The sequence below is a fragment of the Vulpes lagopus genome, chromosome 13 (assembly GCF_018345385.1).
Source record: "Vulpes lagopus strain Blue_001 chromosome 13, ASM1834538v1, whole genome shotgun sequence".
Classification (NCBI taxonomy): Eukaryota; Metazoa; Chordata; class Mammalia; order Carnivora; family Canidae; genus Vulpes; species Vulpes lagopus.
The window spans coordinates 5,708,458-5,725,452 of NC_054836.1; the positions used below are offsets into that span (position 1 = coordinate 5,708,458).

The following is a 16,995-nucleotide window of genomic DNA, read 5'->3' on the forward strand; positions in this document are numbered from 1 at the left end:
CATCAACCCACCAATACAGCCCCCACCGCATGAAGTGAAACCTACAATTTCTGGCCTTAAGGTTCTCATTCTGAACAGATGTTTGATGTCTATGGTACCCTTCTACATAAATATGTCAAAGTCTAGTAGAGGTTACCTGTACAAATCTAAACATGTTTCTATTTACATTTTTAAATATCCCCTTTGAGAAATTTATAACTTGGGTGTTAGGATTACCACAGACTGAGATTTAGAGATTTAAGAAATAAACGTTTCCATTCCTGTTTCTCCTGTTGAAGCTCTTTTCTCAGTGTCATGCCATACTAGAGTGATTTTGACAACTCTTTTCAGACTCTATTAACATACATAATTACCTTCCATTTTACAAACCACATTTTCTAACATCACTTAGTGCGTGATTTTAGTTCTCTGAAGAAGAATCCCGGACAAGTGCACAAGGTAATACACGTAACTCCTTCCATCTGATTGACACTTCCAACTCTCTGTGTGACCTGAGCCCCATATCTTCTTTTGGCTTTACTTTTCTGTTATCAATAAAGGGTAAGAAGTCCTGCTACCTATCTTATGGGAAGAAACCAAATCACTGAAGTAATAATAGTACCCCTAAAAAATGGCATTCCTTAGAAGAACAGTAAATTCAGGATAGTTACTGTTACTGGGCCCCACCTTCAGCTCTGCTATATACCTTCTGAAGCTAAACTAGAGGGGTTAAATTAAATCACTCATACATTCATTCAACAAATACTGATAATGCACTTGCTATGTGTCAGGCACTGTACAAGGCACGGGGGTGGGGGGTAGAGGTGGGTAGTGATGGCCACTGAGACAAATGCAGAGCCTGCTCCTTCACAATACATCTTTGAGAAATACTGAATAAGCTAAAGGACTTTCATTTAAGTTTACAGGCTAAGGGCCCACTGGACTTACAGCTACTCATAATTATAATTCCTATATTCATAATCAATCTACTTCTTAAAAAAAGGGAAACCACACAAATTACATGAAAAGTTCACAAAACACACAGACAAATGCTTCGTAATACAAAGGCCCCACATAGGTCAAAGGTATCACTCGGTAAACACCTTGGAATCTATAAACCGGAAGCACAGTGTCAGGCCCTAGAAAATGAATCAAGATTTTTCTTTTAAAGGCAGAATAACCTTAGCCTAACCATTCACCTGTCAAGTACCAGACTTAGCCATAAGGAAATCCTCCATAACTGGGCTGTCCAACAGTAGCCGCTTGCCACGGGTGGCTATTTAACGCTGAAATCAATTAAAAATTCAGTTCCTATGTCACACTAGCCACATTTAAACTGCCCGAGTGGAGCAAGGAGCCCGGGTAGTTCAGCGGTTTAGCGCCGCCTTCAGTCCAGAGCCTCATCTGGAGATGCAGGATCAAGCCCCACGTCAGGCTCCCTGCATGGAGCCTGCTTCTCCCTCTGCCTGTGTCTCTGCCTCTCTCTCTCATGAATAAATAAATAAAATCTTTAAAAAAAAATAAGTAAACTGCCCAAGTGGCTAGTGGCTATCACTTATAGTTATTATAAATCATTTCTATCATTTCAGAAAGCTCCACAAGACAGTGTTGCTCTACCAATACCCTGTAATACCAAATCCGAAAATTGCAATGACACGAAATGTGATTAAACATCTGTACTCTGCTATGGTATGTAAAATATGTCCATCTGTAACGCAGTGCCACTTCTTCCTTCCTAAACAAGCTCAAAAGTGATAACGTAGAGCATCCGTCCCAGTGTACAGGAGTAACCATGAAAATTCACGCTGTCCAATTGGCCAACTAAGAATGAAATTGGGAAACAAGTGAAAAAGCGATTACATTTTGCCCCTTCCACCCTATTCCTTTTATAATAACGCATCCAGAATATTCTGTATTCTCTGTTCAAGGATGTGTGCTTTGAGCCTAAATGCCAGTACCAGAGGAGGAGAAGACAGTTAAAAATGAAGATGGGTGGGCAGCCCCAGTGGCTCAGCGGTTTAGTACCTGCCTTCGGCCCAGGGCGTGATCCTAGAGACCCGGGATCGAGTCCCATGTCGGGCTCCTTGCATGGAGCCTGCTTCTCCCTCTGCCTGTATACCTGCCTCTCTCTATCTGTTGCTCGAATAAACAAAATCTTAAAAAAAAAAAAAAATGAAGATGGGTGACACAGGGAAACGCCACATATAACACAATACAAATTCAATCCAGACCAAAGCAGTAAACTTAAATGCGTACCATGTCCCAGTGATATACAGACACATAATCACTACTCCCATCTTTGACAAGCTGAAATTAGTAGGAGTGTCCAACGTGTAAACAAAAATGATAGGACATGTTGTAACAAGCGCAGCGACACAAGGAGAATATTTATTTTAACCGTTTTCTGAGAAGAAATGGAGAAATTTCCTAAAGAAGGTAGTATACTCAAGAAGCAGAGGAACGACCTACGCAGAGGTATGCAAAGGAGCCACATCTGGTTTAAGCAATGCTGGATAAAAGTGGCTCTGATGGTTAAGAAAGATGGGGATGACGGAAAGAGAGAGCTTATTTCCACGCCAGACTTCCGGCATTCATGTTTGTAACAGCCTTGCCTCTGTGGATCTATGAACCTGCCTCAAACAAACTGCAAGGAATGTGAAAACCAAACCCTAAAATTTGGTAATATACCTCTGTCTGCTAGACAGCTAACAATACCAGAGAAAACGGTCAGTAGGAACCTGAAGGACTTCTGTGGCTGCTCATGCAAATCCCTGGATGATGCTGGCATCTTCTGGACAATTCACTTGACCCCTATCCCTACGCTCAAGTCTTTAAAAACTTCCATAGCATCTGTTCTCTCCATATTACTAGGATTCCCTCACCACCACCCCCTTCCACAACAAATGTCATGTAATAGCCTACAGGCCTAAACGAGTTCACCAAGTGATTCTCCTCCCTTCAATATAAGCAAAACTTTGCAGATAGAACTCCATACATAAATATATGCACGTAAACTCCAGACCTAGTCAGAAACATATGAGGGTTCCTGTCCACCCAAGCACGCGGCCCTTAAGTAAGGTCCAGTGCAGCATATGCCACGGTCCAAAGTATGAAGTCTGGAGTCAGCCTCCCTGGGTCCTAGTCAGGGATCGTCACTGACCAGCTTTTATTTTTCCTCCTGAATTTCAATTTCCCGACCATAAAATGGGGATGTCAATATTCCATCAGGCCTCTGTAACTGCGTAGCCACGGTGCCAACACAGGATGACCCTTCTAGCGACAGATGAGTGGTGCCGACTATTTCCACTACTTCACCCCTAACGAGGGATGGTTCCACAACCAACTCTTTCATCAAGCTGGCTACCTCTGTAAATTCTCAATCCTGCGTGTGACACTGTGTCCACAATACCAAGGGAGGTCTTCTCCTAAATACTCACCTAAGTCCCAGGCCCCATCTGGATTTAGGTTCAATTGTTCTGGGGCAGGGCCAGGCACCCGCGTTCCTTCTACAGCTCTCAAGTTGTTTATAATTTGCAGCCGGAATTAAGACCCACACACAGACCTCCGTGTGCTCCCAGGAACGCCCAGGGCGCTGAGGTCTCCCGGGTCTCTCGCCCCCTCGGCGCGGGCTCCCCCCGGGCTCCCCCCCGCGGCACGGACGAGGCTCGCCCGGATGCTCTGACGACGAACCCCAGGCGCGGGGGGACTCACACCCACGTCCGAACGCGGCGCACGCGGCATCCGCTCCCACGAAGCCCACCAGACGCGGCCCCGACGCCGGCACCACCGGGGTCCGCGCGGGGCCAGCGCCCCCCGCCCCCGCCCCCGCCCCCGGCCCGCGGGCGACGAGCCCTCCGGACGCCTGCGTCACCGCGCCCTCGCCTCCGCGCCCCGGCCCCCTCCCGCCCACGGCACGTGACTCGACACGCGCCAGCTGCACGCGGCTCCATCAAAACAAAAACAGAGGAGGCCGGGCGGCGGGGCGGGGGCGGGGCGGGGCGGGGCGGGGCGGGGGCGAGGGCGGCCGGAGGCGGGCGCGCCCCCGCCGCCACTGCCCAGCGCCGCGCCCGCGCCTCCGCCGCTCCGGGCGCCGCCGGCCGCGCGCCCCGGCAGGCCGGGGGCGGGAGGGCAGAGGGCGCCACCCTGTTTACAGCCGGCGCTCGGGCCCGGGGACCCCGCCCGGAAACGGTGTCCCGGGAGAGGGCCGCGGAGTGCGCAGCCACCCGCGCCCGGAACGCCGGCTCGGCGGGGGAGGCGCCCGGCCCCGGCCGCCGCTCGGAATAACCCCGTCGCCGCGGCTCCGGTCGGGCGGCGCGAGCCTCCGCTCCCCCGCGGCCCGCCGCCCGCGAGCTGCCGCGTCCGCCCCCGGCACGACTGCGCCACGCACTTGCCTCGCATCTCCCGGCCGCGGCTCCCGCCGACCACCCTCACGTGGCCGCCGCCTCCCGGCCCGGCGCTCCCCGCCGACGAGGGCTGCGGACCCCCGCGCGCTCCGGGACCCGGCGCGGGGCTCGCACCCCGCGGGACGCTGCCGGGGCCGCCGGGGCTGGGGCGGGGGGTGGCGGCCGCGGGCTGTCGGGCCGCGTCTTCCATGACGAGGCTCACCCGCACCCTTAAACAGCCCCACTCACCCTTCAGCCTCGCTGCGAGCTGAATCGGTATATAAACCGGGAGGGGTGGGGCGTAACGTCTTGATTTTTCTCCCTATTTTGCGCAAAAAAAAAAAAAAAAATTAAGACGCAGGTCTGCCCATGCACGTCGTCCCCCCAAACGCAAGACTTACGGAATAGAAATGCCCACCGCACACCTGCTACGCCACCCGCCCTCGTCAACCTGGAGACCCTCCCAGCAGCCGGCCCGCGGGAACCCGCGCCGGGGCGGGGCGGGGCGGGGCGGGGCGCTCGGGTCCCCAACGTGGGGCGCGGCGAGGGGGCTCGCAGCCCCGCGGCCCTCCCGGAGCGCCGGCCCCCGCCCCCGCCCCCGCCCCCGCCCCCGCGGCCCCCGCCGCATCCCGCGCCCCCCGCGAGGCGGCGGCCGCCGGAGGCCCGAGTGCCCAGGCGCTTTCCGCTTCCAGGACGCAGGCCCCGCGCCCCCGTGCGGACCCTCCCCCGCCGCCCGGCTCCCGGTCGGCAGCGAAGCCGGGGCGGGGGGCAGAACCCGGCGAGCGCTCTCCGGCTTCGGGATGTCGGTCCCCGCCGAGCGAAGAGGTGGGATCTCGAAATGGAAACAGTCTCCCCCTCCCTCCCCCCCTCCTCCTCCTCTTCTGTTTACCTCAAGTTTGAATTTTATCTGCGCAACATTAGCTGGAATGCGGACATTGAGAGCACACGCACTCTCTCTCTCTCTCGCCCCGGAGCAGCTCCGGAGGAGCCATGTGGCATCCAGCCACCTCCAAGGGGAAAAGTGCTCTTAGCAACACAAACATGGCGAGATCGCCTCGGCACTCCCGCCACCGCCGCGAGCCCTACCTTCCTCCGTCGCCGGGCTCGCCGACACCGCGGCCCAGACCGGCGGCCGCTGCCGGGGGGGCCGGGGGCCCCGCGGAGCCCGAGTCCCCGGCGGCCAGGTCCGCGCGGGACCCCCCGCCCGGGCCGCGCCGGGCTGCGCCGCCCCCGCCCCCGCGCCCGCCGCCCGCCGCCCGCCGCCCGCCGCCCGCCGGCCCGGCCCGGCGCCCCCCAGGACTTACCTGGGGCCGAACGCACGCTGCCGCTCCCTGCCCGTCCCCTGCCTTCTTCCAGGGCGACGCGCGAGGAGGAAAATGATGCGCATGTATGTTTGCGGAGCGTGTTCCTCTAGAATCTCCCTCTGAGCGTCACGAGGAGCGATGGAGGCTCCGGGGACAGGTGCGGTGGTGGCCGAGCTGCCGGCTGAAAGTTGGGCTCGCGGCGGCGGGCGGCGGGCGGCGGGCGGCGGGGTCCCCGGGCCGGCGAGGACCCCGTCCCCTGCCCCCGGCGTCGCCCGCTCCTGGCAGGCTGTGGCGCGGCGCGGCTGCAGGGGAGGTGGCGTAGTTTCTCTTCCTCCCACCTCTTCTCACTCACTTGTTTTTGTAGCCGTGGGCTCCCCTAATGCTTTCCTCTCCACAATGTTGTTTCATTATATCATGTCCATCATGTGACACCGGAGAGGCCTCTCTATGGAAACTTAAAGGGGCTCCCACGTGACTGCAGCAGCAACAACAGCGGCGGCGGCGGCAGGAGTGGCGGCGGCCGCAGCGTTCCTACCACCTCCCACCGGGAGCCCCTCGCAGCATCCCGAAGGGGCTTCCGGGGCTGCACAAGCCCAGATGCGGGAGCCACAGCACCCGCGAGCTGCGGCGTCTGTGCGTGCGTGTAGCCTTGCCTCGTTACATGGGAAACCGAACAGAAGGAGCGTCCTCAAATCCTTTCCTACAGTCGCAAAACCCACGCTCTGCTAAAATGACATTTCGTGGCTCCTACTTCATTTTCCCCAGGAGCAGTGAGTTTTCTACCGAGGCTGACTACATTTTTACAAAGTCAAAAAAGAAAGGCCGGATTCCTCTCTTCGAGTTTGGGCCAGCTCTCGGGTAGAAGAGAAATGACAAAAACAATAATAACAGAAATAGCATCAAGCATCTGATACATAATTACCATCACCACCAGCCTTAAAGCTCTCCGGAATTACATTCCTCCCGTAGCCGTTGATGGTGCTTGCAGGAGAGGCTAAATGCAATGCAGTTTTTCTCTTCTGCGGCTATATTAGGGCTTTGTTGCTGACAACAGTAAAAACTTGTTTGTGTCAGGAAGTGAGGTACGAAGATATGACCTGGAAGGTACAGACAAAACCAAAGTGGCAGTTTTTGCATTACTTTTCTGACCACATTCTTTCAAATGGTGAGACGCAGCTGGTTTGCTGTAAAATACGTAGCATGTGTTTTGGTGGGAAATAAAAATCACAAAAACCCATGTTTTCCTTAATCATACTGCACATGCTAGACACTAAAAACTAATTGTATGTATCTACGCATGTATGGGCGAGTATAAAGAGAAAGAAAAAAAGCAGGGGCATTTTTTTTTTTTAGGATAGTTTCAGCCAGTACTTTCGTCATCATTTCCAGTGCATTTAACTGAAACATCTAACAAACGCTCTGAAAGACTTATTATTCATGTCCAGTGTTGTGTGGGAGCCCTAACATCAGTTTTGAGTGCCCACAGTATTACTGAATCACAACCCCTGTATGTGCTTATGTCTTAAATCCCCAATCTCTGCCTCAAAGTTTTTGTGGACCATGGAGATTTTATGCTCTAAAGCTAATCGAAGCAGCTATTTTTCTACGCTTTGGTTCATGCTTTTCCATTTATAAGGAAAACTCCCTGCGTGTACTGGCGAATTATGAAAAACTTCTCAGGAAACTAAAGGGTGGTATTAGAAGATCATCCTTTCCTCTGGCTTTGCCTCGACTCTATCTCCTTCCACCTCATCAGCCATGATGAATGATTCTCCACTACATCTCTTCTAATGCCCCCAATTTTTACCTTCCTATCTAATGCCTAATTCTCCCATCCCTTTCCCTTCTTGGGTCCTTGCCTCCCAATGCAGCCCCCGTGTACTCCCAGTGCCGCCGGGGTACTTAGCTCAGGCCTCCCCCAGGACCCCCTCCCAGTCCTCCTTGCCCTGAGGCTCCCCCCACCCCACCCCCTTCCCGGCTCCGGCTCCCTTCTCGGCAACTCTCCCTCCTTACCTCTCTTTGACCTCCTTTATTCTCCTTCACAGACTGGCCCTTGACTTCTCGGCCTCTTCTTTCCCTTCTTTTCCTGCAATGTCCTGCCCCTACTGGGGTCTCTCCTTCGCACCCTTCTCTCGGGGTCCCATCCCTTCTGACGCCAAACCCCAGCATTCCTCAACGGCTCGGCCTGGTCGGCTCTCGCCTGATTTGGTTCCCGTGCCCCTGGGCTGGGAAACAAGTGTGCGCTGCCGAGTGGGGGCAAGCACCCCCCGCGGCCGTGGCCCCGGCCTCGCCCCCCTCCGCCCCTCCCGAGTCCCGGTTGCGGCGCTTCCTGGGCGGATGGTTGGGACTCGCTGCCGCAGCTGCGGTTCTGCTGTGTCATGCAAGAAGAAGGAGGCGGCGGCGGCGGCCGGAGCTGGAGGGGGAGGAGGGGAGGAACCTGATCTCTCCGGTAGCGAAGGGCTGGAGGCAAACACCGAGCTCCCCCAGAGCCGCCCGGGAGCAGGGAGGGCACTGCCACCCCGAGGGGCCCTCCCCGCGGGGCAGATGGTAAGTGGGGCGGCGCAGGTGGTCGCCTTGGGAAGGGAGCGCGCAGGGGGAAGGGGGGTAGATGGGGAGGCGGGGAGAACTAGGAGTCACCCGGCCAAACTGAAGGAGCCCAGTGTCTAGTCGAAAGGGACCCAGGCCATAGTAAGGATGACCAACCAAACGCAGCAATAATTACCATTCTAATAAGGCCCCGCAGTTGACCCAGGCTCCCAAGAAGAGTTGTGCATTCCGAACCCAGGACAGAGTTAGAGCAATGATTCAGGGTTTGAGAGCCGTCGTCCCATCAGCCTTGGCGCTTTAGGGTACAGCTGAGTAGCAAAAGTCAGCATACACCATATTCCTATAGACCGGCCGCGCTGTATGGGTTGTCTTGTTTAAAACTAAGGAAGGGGATGGAAACCTGCCCGACCTCGCTTTAGCCACCAAAATAATGCTCTTGGCCGGTGGCCTCGGACAAACAGCCTCTGGTGCAATTAAACAATCAATAGGGAAAATAGCTTCATTCCCCCCTTACCACCCTCCTTCCCCAAGCTCCTTCGACCAGAATAATTTATTCTGCGGAAAGAGGAAAGAAACCTGTGTGTTATATTCCCTCCCACCTTACCCCCCACCCCAGCCTCTGCCCCACACTAACTGCCCACCCCACTATTCAACCTACTTTCAGACTGTGATTGATGTTGCAGGAGGGGACTGCCCTAAACTCTCAACCATTCCCCTTCCATTCATTACCCTTTACCCACAGGGGATTCAGAAACAGAGAAGCCAGAGCAGTGAATGTGGGGATGGGTTGGACACATACGAACATGACTACTTTTACCTGAGTACAATTCTCAGGACAACTTTCGTTTTTTCAATTCCTTCCCATTTTGCTCCTGGAAATTTCAAAGCGCTTTCTGAAATATCATTTCTTTTTTCTTTTTCTTTCTTCTTTCTTTTTTTTTTTTTTCTTTCTTTTTTATGCCAGTCATACATTTAGAAGTAAGGGGTTGGCGGGATTAGCTGAAAGGCTAATGACGGTCTCAAAAAGCACATGCTGTTGCTAGGGAACTCAAACTCATACTGCTCCCTAACCACTAGCATGTTCAGTGGAAATCAAACTTCTGAGGGTGTTATTAAAATGAATGGCATTCGGCTAAAGGCATTCTTCCCTGCTTTGTAGCATCCTGGATTGTTATCGATTGCCTCACACCCACATATCTTGTTTTCCTAATTTGATTTCTGTATTTGCGTCACTGCCAGGGACACACAGACTAGACCAGTCAGGTTCACTTCCTGTTTCTCAGAACTGTTTTATATTTGGTCTCCGTGCACTAGCTGGTGAAACATTATCAAACTGATCCTCTTGGAAAGAAATCTGCGCTTTCCGTGAAAACAAATTATCCCAATTAAATTCTGATTCCCATGAAAAACGTCATCATTTGAGGAATAAATTAGACTGCCAGTTGCCATTTGAGAAAACCATTCTTGAAATGTAAAGGCTAGAAAAAAGCCATCATCTTTATTTCTTTTACCCAGGATCCTCATTCCTCAGCATTAGAACTAAAACAAACTCAAGTAGAAAGTAGATTTAAGTACGATATTTCTAAAAAATGAAGCTCAAAAAAATACACGTTGAAGCTGAGGAAATCATTTAGACTAAATAAAGCATGGAACCGAATGGAATCCAGGCCCCAGGAGCACAAATAAGCTTAGGTTAGCATTGAGGTGCTCAGAGAACAGAGCGTGATTACAGGGCTACCCTACAAATAGGAACCCATTACTTTATGTACTAATCATCTTTTTTTTTACCAATTCCACCTGGACAAGACAGCCTTGCTTTCTTTTTTAAGATCCTTTTTTTTTTTTTATGACAAGAATACCACAAAGACAATATCATAAAAATAAGCGCTATGTAAATAGTTAGGTGGGTTCTGATGTAAATAATATGTTTAGATAGAAAATAAAAGGGTGCAGGGAGGAAAGATCAGGCGACTGAAAGGAAATTTGCTTCTACTTGTCCCGTCCACTGGATGACGTTGGGCAAGCCATTATAGGTCTCCTCGCCAGTTTCCTCAGAGAAGCTTAATGAGGGTGCTGGACTAAAGATCTCTGAGCTTCCTTCCATTTATAAAGTTCTGTGATTACATTGAAAATACTACATAAAAAGTTCAATTTTAGCTGGATTTTGCAATGTTAAATTTTAACACTGAAACTTGAATGCCTTACCTGTAGAGACCTTGGGGTAATGATAACGGGAAGCAATTTGCTGTTGATACATGATTTTTTAGTGCCAGTTGCCAGACAATCAAAATAAAATCAACCTTACTCCCAATGTACTTACTCTCTGCTTCCTTGGTGGTGTTGTAGAAGCAACAGGATAAGGGGTAGAAAGGATATAAAAGTGTATAGAAAGATCTTTTGGTCATTTTAGATTTAGTTAACCCAAGAACTTTGATGGACAAAACTGTGGAATGATGAGGGAAGAGCTCTACAAGAAAAAAATAATCAATTGAATCCTTGTGGAGCTAATAATCAATTTTTCTATATATTAATTAGTGATAGGCAAATGTACATCTGGCACAAATTTGCAAATTTCACAGATTGAAGATGTTAAGAAGTAGCATGAAAAAATGTGAGATTTGTGCCACAGAGAAAAGAGCTGACTGTGAAACCCAACTCTAACACTTTATTCGTTTGTTAGTAGGTGCCTGCTATCTACCAGGCATGTGCTGGGTACTGGTAATATAAAGGTGAGTAAGACAACCTGCTATAAAGGACCTTATAGGATAACAAGGAGACAGATGAGTACGCGGTTGATCACACAAAAGTGAGATGAAATCAATAGGGAGCTTATGAGATGGGTACCTAACCCTGACTGAGTTTTAGTTAGGGACCCTCACCAGAGAAGATGAGCTTGAAAGTGAGTCTGGAAGGATGAGTAGAAGTAACCCAGACAAGTGGCCAAGTTAAAGAAAAATTTATTCCCAGCAAGGAAAGTCGTATGTGTAAAGTCCTGGTAAAAAGTTGTGCCCAGAGAGCTGAAGGTGAAAGACAGTGCCCAGCAAGTAGGAGATTCTCAGTAAATGCATTGTATAAATGCATGGCAAAAGTTCTAAAGGACATACCCAGAAATATCAGCAAGATCTTGTATTGGGAAAGGTCTTTTATGCCTTCCTAAAAGGTTTCAACTTATCCTAAGGCCAATGGAGAGCCACCGATGAATTTTAAGGAGCATCGTGAGGTGATTGATCAAATGTCCATTTTTAGAAAGAAGTTCACTCCTGTTTAGAGAATTTATCAGTGTGATTAACACCGTGAGCAGGGAGAATAGTTCGAAGGCTGTTTTAGTACTATCAGGAAAAAATTATGGATATCTAAATGTAGACAGCAAGAATGGAAATGGAGAAAAGGGAAGGATTCAAGAAATATTAAAGACAGACTCAACTGAATTTTATTATTGATTGTATCTGCAAAATAAAGGAAAAGAGACTTATGGCTTAGGTAGATAAACAGGAGCATCGTGGTACCAGCTGCTAAGATTGGGACTTCAAGAAGAACAGTAGGTTGAGGAGGTAAGGTAAGTAGTTTGATTTTAATAGTGTTGAGTTTGGAAGGTCCATGAGGATATCCATGAGGATAAGTGAGGCTGTCTATAAGTAATTTAACAGGATGATCTAGAACTCAAGAGAGAGATCTATGCTGAGGACATCAGAATAAGTGATAGCTCATGGAAGTAGATGGAATCCCCAAGAGAAAAGATATAGAGTGAAAGAAGAAGAGGACCTACTCTGGAACCTATTTAAATGCCAGTTTTTTTAAAGTTGAGGCAAAGAAAAAGTGAGGACACAAGGCTACAAGGGGAGAATACCCATAGAGGTCAGGAGGACCAGAAACAAGTCATTTCAGAAAAGCCAAGGGAGGAAATGTCAACAGTATTAAATGCTAGAGAAAGGTCAAGAAAAATGAGGACTTGGATCTCAGAACAAGGAAGTCATTGTGTTTGGCAAGAAGGAGTTTATCAGGATAATGGGGATAGGAGCAGATTGCATTGGATTGAGGAGTGGATGGGAGTAGAGGAAGTAGACTGAAGTAATTGTTTTGGATAAGAAAGATGACAGGGGCAAGTAGGGAAGGAAAATTAAGGTATTAGGGAAAGAGTAAAATCGTGGTCTATGAAGTGAAGGCTGCATAAGGAAATAATACAGTAATATGCAATTCTTCATTCTTTCAGCCTTCTTCTTCAAACAAATGTCATCACTGTGCACCAGTTCCTCAAGCCAAAAAGCATGTAGCTATTCGTGGTTCTCTTTTCCTCCGTTCTCATGTGCAATCGTGAAGAATTCGGGTCAACTCTACCTCCAAATCATTTCCAAAATCTATCTCCACTGATACCACCTAATACAAATACCATCTCGTGGTTGCCAATAATAGTGTTCTAGCTGGTTTTCCTGCTTCTAGTCTTGTCCCTATTCTTCACAGCTAATGTGACATAAGTCATATTATGTTGCTTCTCTTCTTAGAACCCTTCCATGTCTTCTGATTGTACTTGGAATAGAATCCAGATCCCTTAGCTGGCCTTGAAGCCATGTTGGCTTTACCTCTTCAATCCCATCTCTCACTGCTCTCCTCTGACTTCAGTCACAAAGACCTTTTGTCCACTGCTCAAGCATATTGGGTTTGCTCTTTTTATTTTATTTTTTTTTATTGGAGTTCAATTTGCCAACATATAGCATATCAACCAATGTTGGGTTTGCTCTTATTTTAAAGTTCTCAGCTCACGTATTTCCTTTTCCAGGAACACTCTTTGGTCATTCCAATCTGTTTAAATGTCACCTCCTCAAAGAGGCCCTTCCTGACCACCCTGACCACAGGGTCCTTCTCTGTCCACCTTCCCAATCACCCTATGTATTTTTTACTTAGAAACAAAACTTTATTACTACTTAAGGTTTTTTTTTTTTTCTTTGCTTATGGCTGATAACCCCTTTGAAATGGAAAGCCCGTGAGGATTCTTGGCATATCACAGACACTTAAAAATGTTCATTGGGTGTTTACAAAAAGAAAAAGAAAAGATCAATAATTATTAGAAATTAAAGGCATCAAGGATCAGAGGCTCATGTGATTGAGGAATGATCCACCAGTGATGATGGTTTACTATGCTTTTAAGATTCTAGAAGTGGACAACTTACTAGCCGTGTGACCCTGGACATTCACATTCTCTGAGCTTCACTGTGTGGTTTACAATAACACATGCTTCTCAGGGATATTAGTAAAATTAAAGGAAATAATACAGGTATACATACAAGACAGTCTTGTCAAGCTATTTTGAGGAAGTCAGACTTTCTGCAAATCAATTCATAATCTCTATATATGAGCTCTTCTTGTGGGTTCCCCTAATGGAGTTAATTCAGTGCTCACTTATTATTAGAAAAAATATTGGCTATGGGTGTCTGGTGCCTCAATTGGTTAAGCATCTAACTCTTGATTTCGGCTTAGGTCATGATCTCAGGGTTGTGAGACAGAGCCCCCAGTTGGGCTCTGCACTGGGCATGGAGCCTGCTTTAGATTCTCTGTCTCCTTCTTCCTCTGTCCACCCTCCTCCCTCACTTAAAAATAAAAATTGGCGGGGTCCCTGGGTGGCTTAGTGGTTTGGTGCCTGCCTTTGGCAGCGGGCGTGATCCTAGAGTCCCGGGATCGAGTCCCACGTTGGGCTCCCTGCATGGAGCCTGCTTCTCCCTCTGCCTCTGTCTCTGTCTCTCTCTCTCTCTCTCTCATGAATAAATAAACAAAATCTTTTTTAAAAAATAATAAAAAGGGATCCCTGGGTGGCGCAGCGGTTTGGCGCCTGCCTTTGGCCCAGGGCGCGATCCTGGAGACCCGGGATCGAATCCCACGTCAGGCTCCCGGTGCATGGAGCCTGCTTCTCCCTCTGCCTGTGTCTCTGCCTCTCTCTCTCTCTGTGACTATCATAAATAAATAAAAAATTAAAAAAAAAATAAAAATAAAAAATAATAAAAAATTTAAAAATTAAAATTGGTTAGAATGTGGCTTTTAAAAAATGCTGGGATACCTGAAAGAATGTGGAAATTAGATTATTTAAGAAGAAATCAAACAACTTACTAGCCGTGTGACCCTGGACATTCCTATAAATCAATAAGAAAAATATCAAAAACCTTAGAAAATTGAGTAAAGGGGTAACAAATACAGTACAGTCAAGGAATCTTTAAAATCTGTAAAAATGCTTTCCCTTTCCCTTAACAAGAGATATGCAAATTATAACTGCAATGAGGTGTATTTTTTACCATGTTGACACAAATCAAGAAGTTTAGTAGTACACTTGGACAGGCTGGGAAGCAGGCACTTTTTTACATTGTCGGTAGGAATAAAAGTTGGTACAACCTCTGTGGAGAGCAACCTGGCAATATTTATCCAATTTTTAAGTGTACAAAACCTTTGACCTACCAATTCCATTTTTCTATATTTGTCCAATAGATTTATTCACACCTATCTTGAAGAATAACTCTTGTGGATCTTAACTGAAGTGTTAATTATAGTAGTTAAAGACTGAAAGCAGCTACAATGTCCATCAAGTAAGTGGTTAAATAAATCATGGTACATTATATGAGTAAGTGGTAGGCAGCTGTTAAAAATTGTGAGGTAGTTCTAGGTAGACTGATGTGAAAAGATCTTTATGATACATTATTAAATTAAAAAATCAAATTGAAGAACAACATCTATTTTGTTAGCATTGTGGGGTTTTTTTAGACTTTTTTTTTTTTTTTTTTTTTTTTTTTTTTTTGCCTGAAAGATGTTATCTGCGAGAAGATAAAATAAAGCAGAGCAAGAGCAGATGTGGGAAGACCAGTTGGGAATATATATTATTTCAGATACATGTGAGAGATGATGGTTTCCTGGACTACAGTGGTAGCATGCATAGGAGGAAAAGTGACCAGAGTTAAGAATTATTTTAAAGAACTTGATGATTGAATAGAAATGGTGGATTGTGGAGAAGGTAGTGTCATGATTAACTCAAGAGTCTTTGTAAGATCTGATGCATGAGCAGAGGTGTCAGTTACCAAGATGGAGAATCTTGGGATGGTAACAGAATTGTAGGGGAAAAAGAAAGTTCCGTGTGAGTAGAGATGTCTACTACAGACTTGTGATATGGGTCCAGAGCTCAGAAGAGCTGCTGGGAATGGATTTATAAATTTGGGAGAAGATTGCCTAAGAATGGTAGATAGAATTAAAAAGAAAAAAAAAGCAGACTCAGAACTAAATTCTGATCATTTAGAGATTAATAGAAAGAAAGAGCTGGCAATAGAGATTGAGAATCAGAAATCAGAAAAATAAAACCAGGAGATTATGGGACCAAAGAAACCAAAAGAAGAATATGTTAGGGAGAATCAATTCACATTAGATGCTGTTAAAAGGTCCAGGAAGATCACCATAACTTGTTTCTCTCATAAATCCTTGTCCTGTGCCTCATGCATAATAAATGATCAATAAACTTTTGTTAAATTGGAAAGAGAGGTGAAAAGACAGAGACAGGCAGAAAAAGAGGCAGAGGTACAGAAAGATAATAGAATGTGTCCTTAGATCTCAAAAATAAATAAATAAATAAATAAATAAATAAATAAATAAATAAATAAAGGGGGATCCCTGGGTGGCACAGCAGTTTAGCGCCTGCCTTTGGCCCAGGGCGCAATCCTGAAGACCAGGGATCAAATCCCACATCAGGCTCCCAGTGCATGGAGCCTGCTTCTCCCTCTGCCTATGTCTCTGCCTGTGTGTGTGTGTGTGTGTGTGTGTGTGTGTGTGTGTGTGACTATCATAAATAAATAAAAATTAAAAAAAAAAAAAAGAAAAGAAACCAAAGACATAGTTCCTTGAATTTTATCGCAAACCAAACTTGATCTCAGGAAAAATAAGAAAGTTCTCCCCTTGGTTTGGCTCTTAACCCATCACATTGATTGAGCTCTCACAGTACCATATTGTTGTGATGTTATGTGCTTCCCAAAAACTTTTTGATAGGTAATATTCACCTGTGTCTGGTCATTCTGAGTCATTTTTGTCTTTATTTAGGTCCTGGGTGATGACAAAAAGAGCAATTTGCTTTTCCTCGTCTATCTGACTCCATCTTACCACCTTGAATCAGTTGATGGAGTCTGGAGAATCCATTTCGGTGCCACTTCTGTAATACACTGTAACCACTCACAAGGATGCCCAGCCCCAGTTTCCCACCAAAGACAAAGATGATTTTTAGCAGGAAGAGCTGTATCACCTCTTCTAGAAACCACCAGCTTCTCACTCTGTTATTGTTTCCACAGAAAGGTGCTACTGCTCTCAGGAGAGAATGTAGAGAATATTGAAGGAGAAAAGGTTTTGACTTTGTCCTGAAAACATGGAAACCTTCTACCTAGCAAAAAAGATGTCATGGCTTTTCAATTCTGTGTCCTGGAATTAAAAACTAAAGTAATAGATGCAGTTTAAACAATACTTAAAATGTTTTGACATCCTGTATTATTTAGTTAAACCGGAGTTTGGCAAACTTTTTCTGTAAAGGGCCAGATTGGAAATATTTTTAGGCCATACAGTATCTTTCCCAACTACACACCCCTGCCATTGTAGAGTAAAAGTTGTCATAGGTGATATGTAAATGAACGAGCATGGCTGGGTTTCAATTAAACTTTATTTATGAATCCTGAGGTTTGAATTTCATGTAATTTTCACATATTTTCAAAATGCCATTCTTTTTTTTTTTTTTTATCTTAGATACTTAAAAATGTGAACACCATTCTTAGCTCACA

At 47.1% G+C, this 16,995-nt stretch overlaps 3 protein-coding genes across 7 annotated transcripts in view; 2 read left to right on the forward strand and 1 right to left on the reverse strand.

Moving 5' to 3' along the window:
• Positions 1-3,686: 3,686 nt before the first annotated feature.
• On the reverse strand, positions 3,687-7,580 carry LOC121474961 (translation initiation factor IF-2-like). Its single transcript, XM_041728117.1, has 3 exons — positions 5,666-7,580; positions 4,005-4,683; positions 3,687-3,913 (listed from the first exon to the last, which is right to left on the reverse strand). The coding sequence occupies exons 2-3, from the start codon at positions 4,570-4,572 to the stop codon at positions 3,687-3,689; spliced, it is 795 nt and encodes a 264-aa protein (XP_041584051.1). The 5' UTR covers positions 4,573-4,683; positions 5,666-7,580.
• On the forward strand, positions 4,571-5,741 carry LOC121474962 (translation initiation factor IF-2-like). Its single transcript, XM_041728118.1, has 4 exons — positions 4,571-4,624; positions 4,717-5,186; positions 5,339-5,582; positions 5,718-5,741. The coding sequence occupies exons 1-4, from the start codon at positions 4,571-4,573 to the stop codon at positions 5,739-5,741; spliced, it is 792 nt and encodes a 263-aa protein (XP_041584052.1).
• A 113-nt stretch (positions 7,581-7,693) lies between the features above and the next one.
• MKLN1 (muskelin 1) overlaps positions 7,694-16,995 on the forward strand; it is a 317,327-nt gene continuing 308,025 nt past the window's right edge. For 2 of the 5 annotated variants that reach the window (XM_041727788.1, XM_041727785.1), the window contains exon 1: positions 7,694-8,212. The gene's annotated coding sequence lies outside the window, so the exon portion shown is untranslated. Of the gene's footprint in view, positions 8,213-10,892; positions 10,942-16,995 lie in introns of all 5 variants that reach the window. The other 3 variants (XM_041727786.1, XM_041727787.1, XM_041727789.1) reach the window with 3 other exon arrangements.

Bases quoted from the DNA above. Each gene is read 5' to 3' on its own strand.
- LOC121474962 (XM_041728118.1), top strand. From the start codon at position 4,571: ATGACGAGGCTCACCCGCACCCTTAAACAGCCCCACTCACCCTTCAGC. The intron at 4,625-4,716 runs GCGAGCTGAATC...AAAAAAATTAAG, and splicing joins ACTCACCCTTCAGCCTCGCT to ACGCAGGTCTGCCCATGCAC. The intron at 5,583-5,717 runs GCGCCGCCCCCG...GCCTTCTTCCAG, and splicing joins CGCCCGGGCCGCGCCGGGCT to GGCGACGCGCGAGGAGGAAA.
- LOC121474961 (XM_041728117.1), bottom strand. From the start codon at position 4,572: ATGGAAGACGCGGCCCGACAGCCCGCGGCCGCCACCCCCCGCCCCAGC. The intron at 3,914-4,004 runs GCCGCCCTCGCC...AGCCGCGTGCAG, and splicing joins CGGGGGCGCGCCCGCCTCCG to CTGGCGCGTGTCGAGTCACG.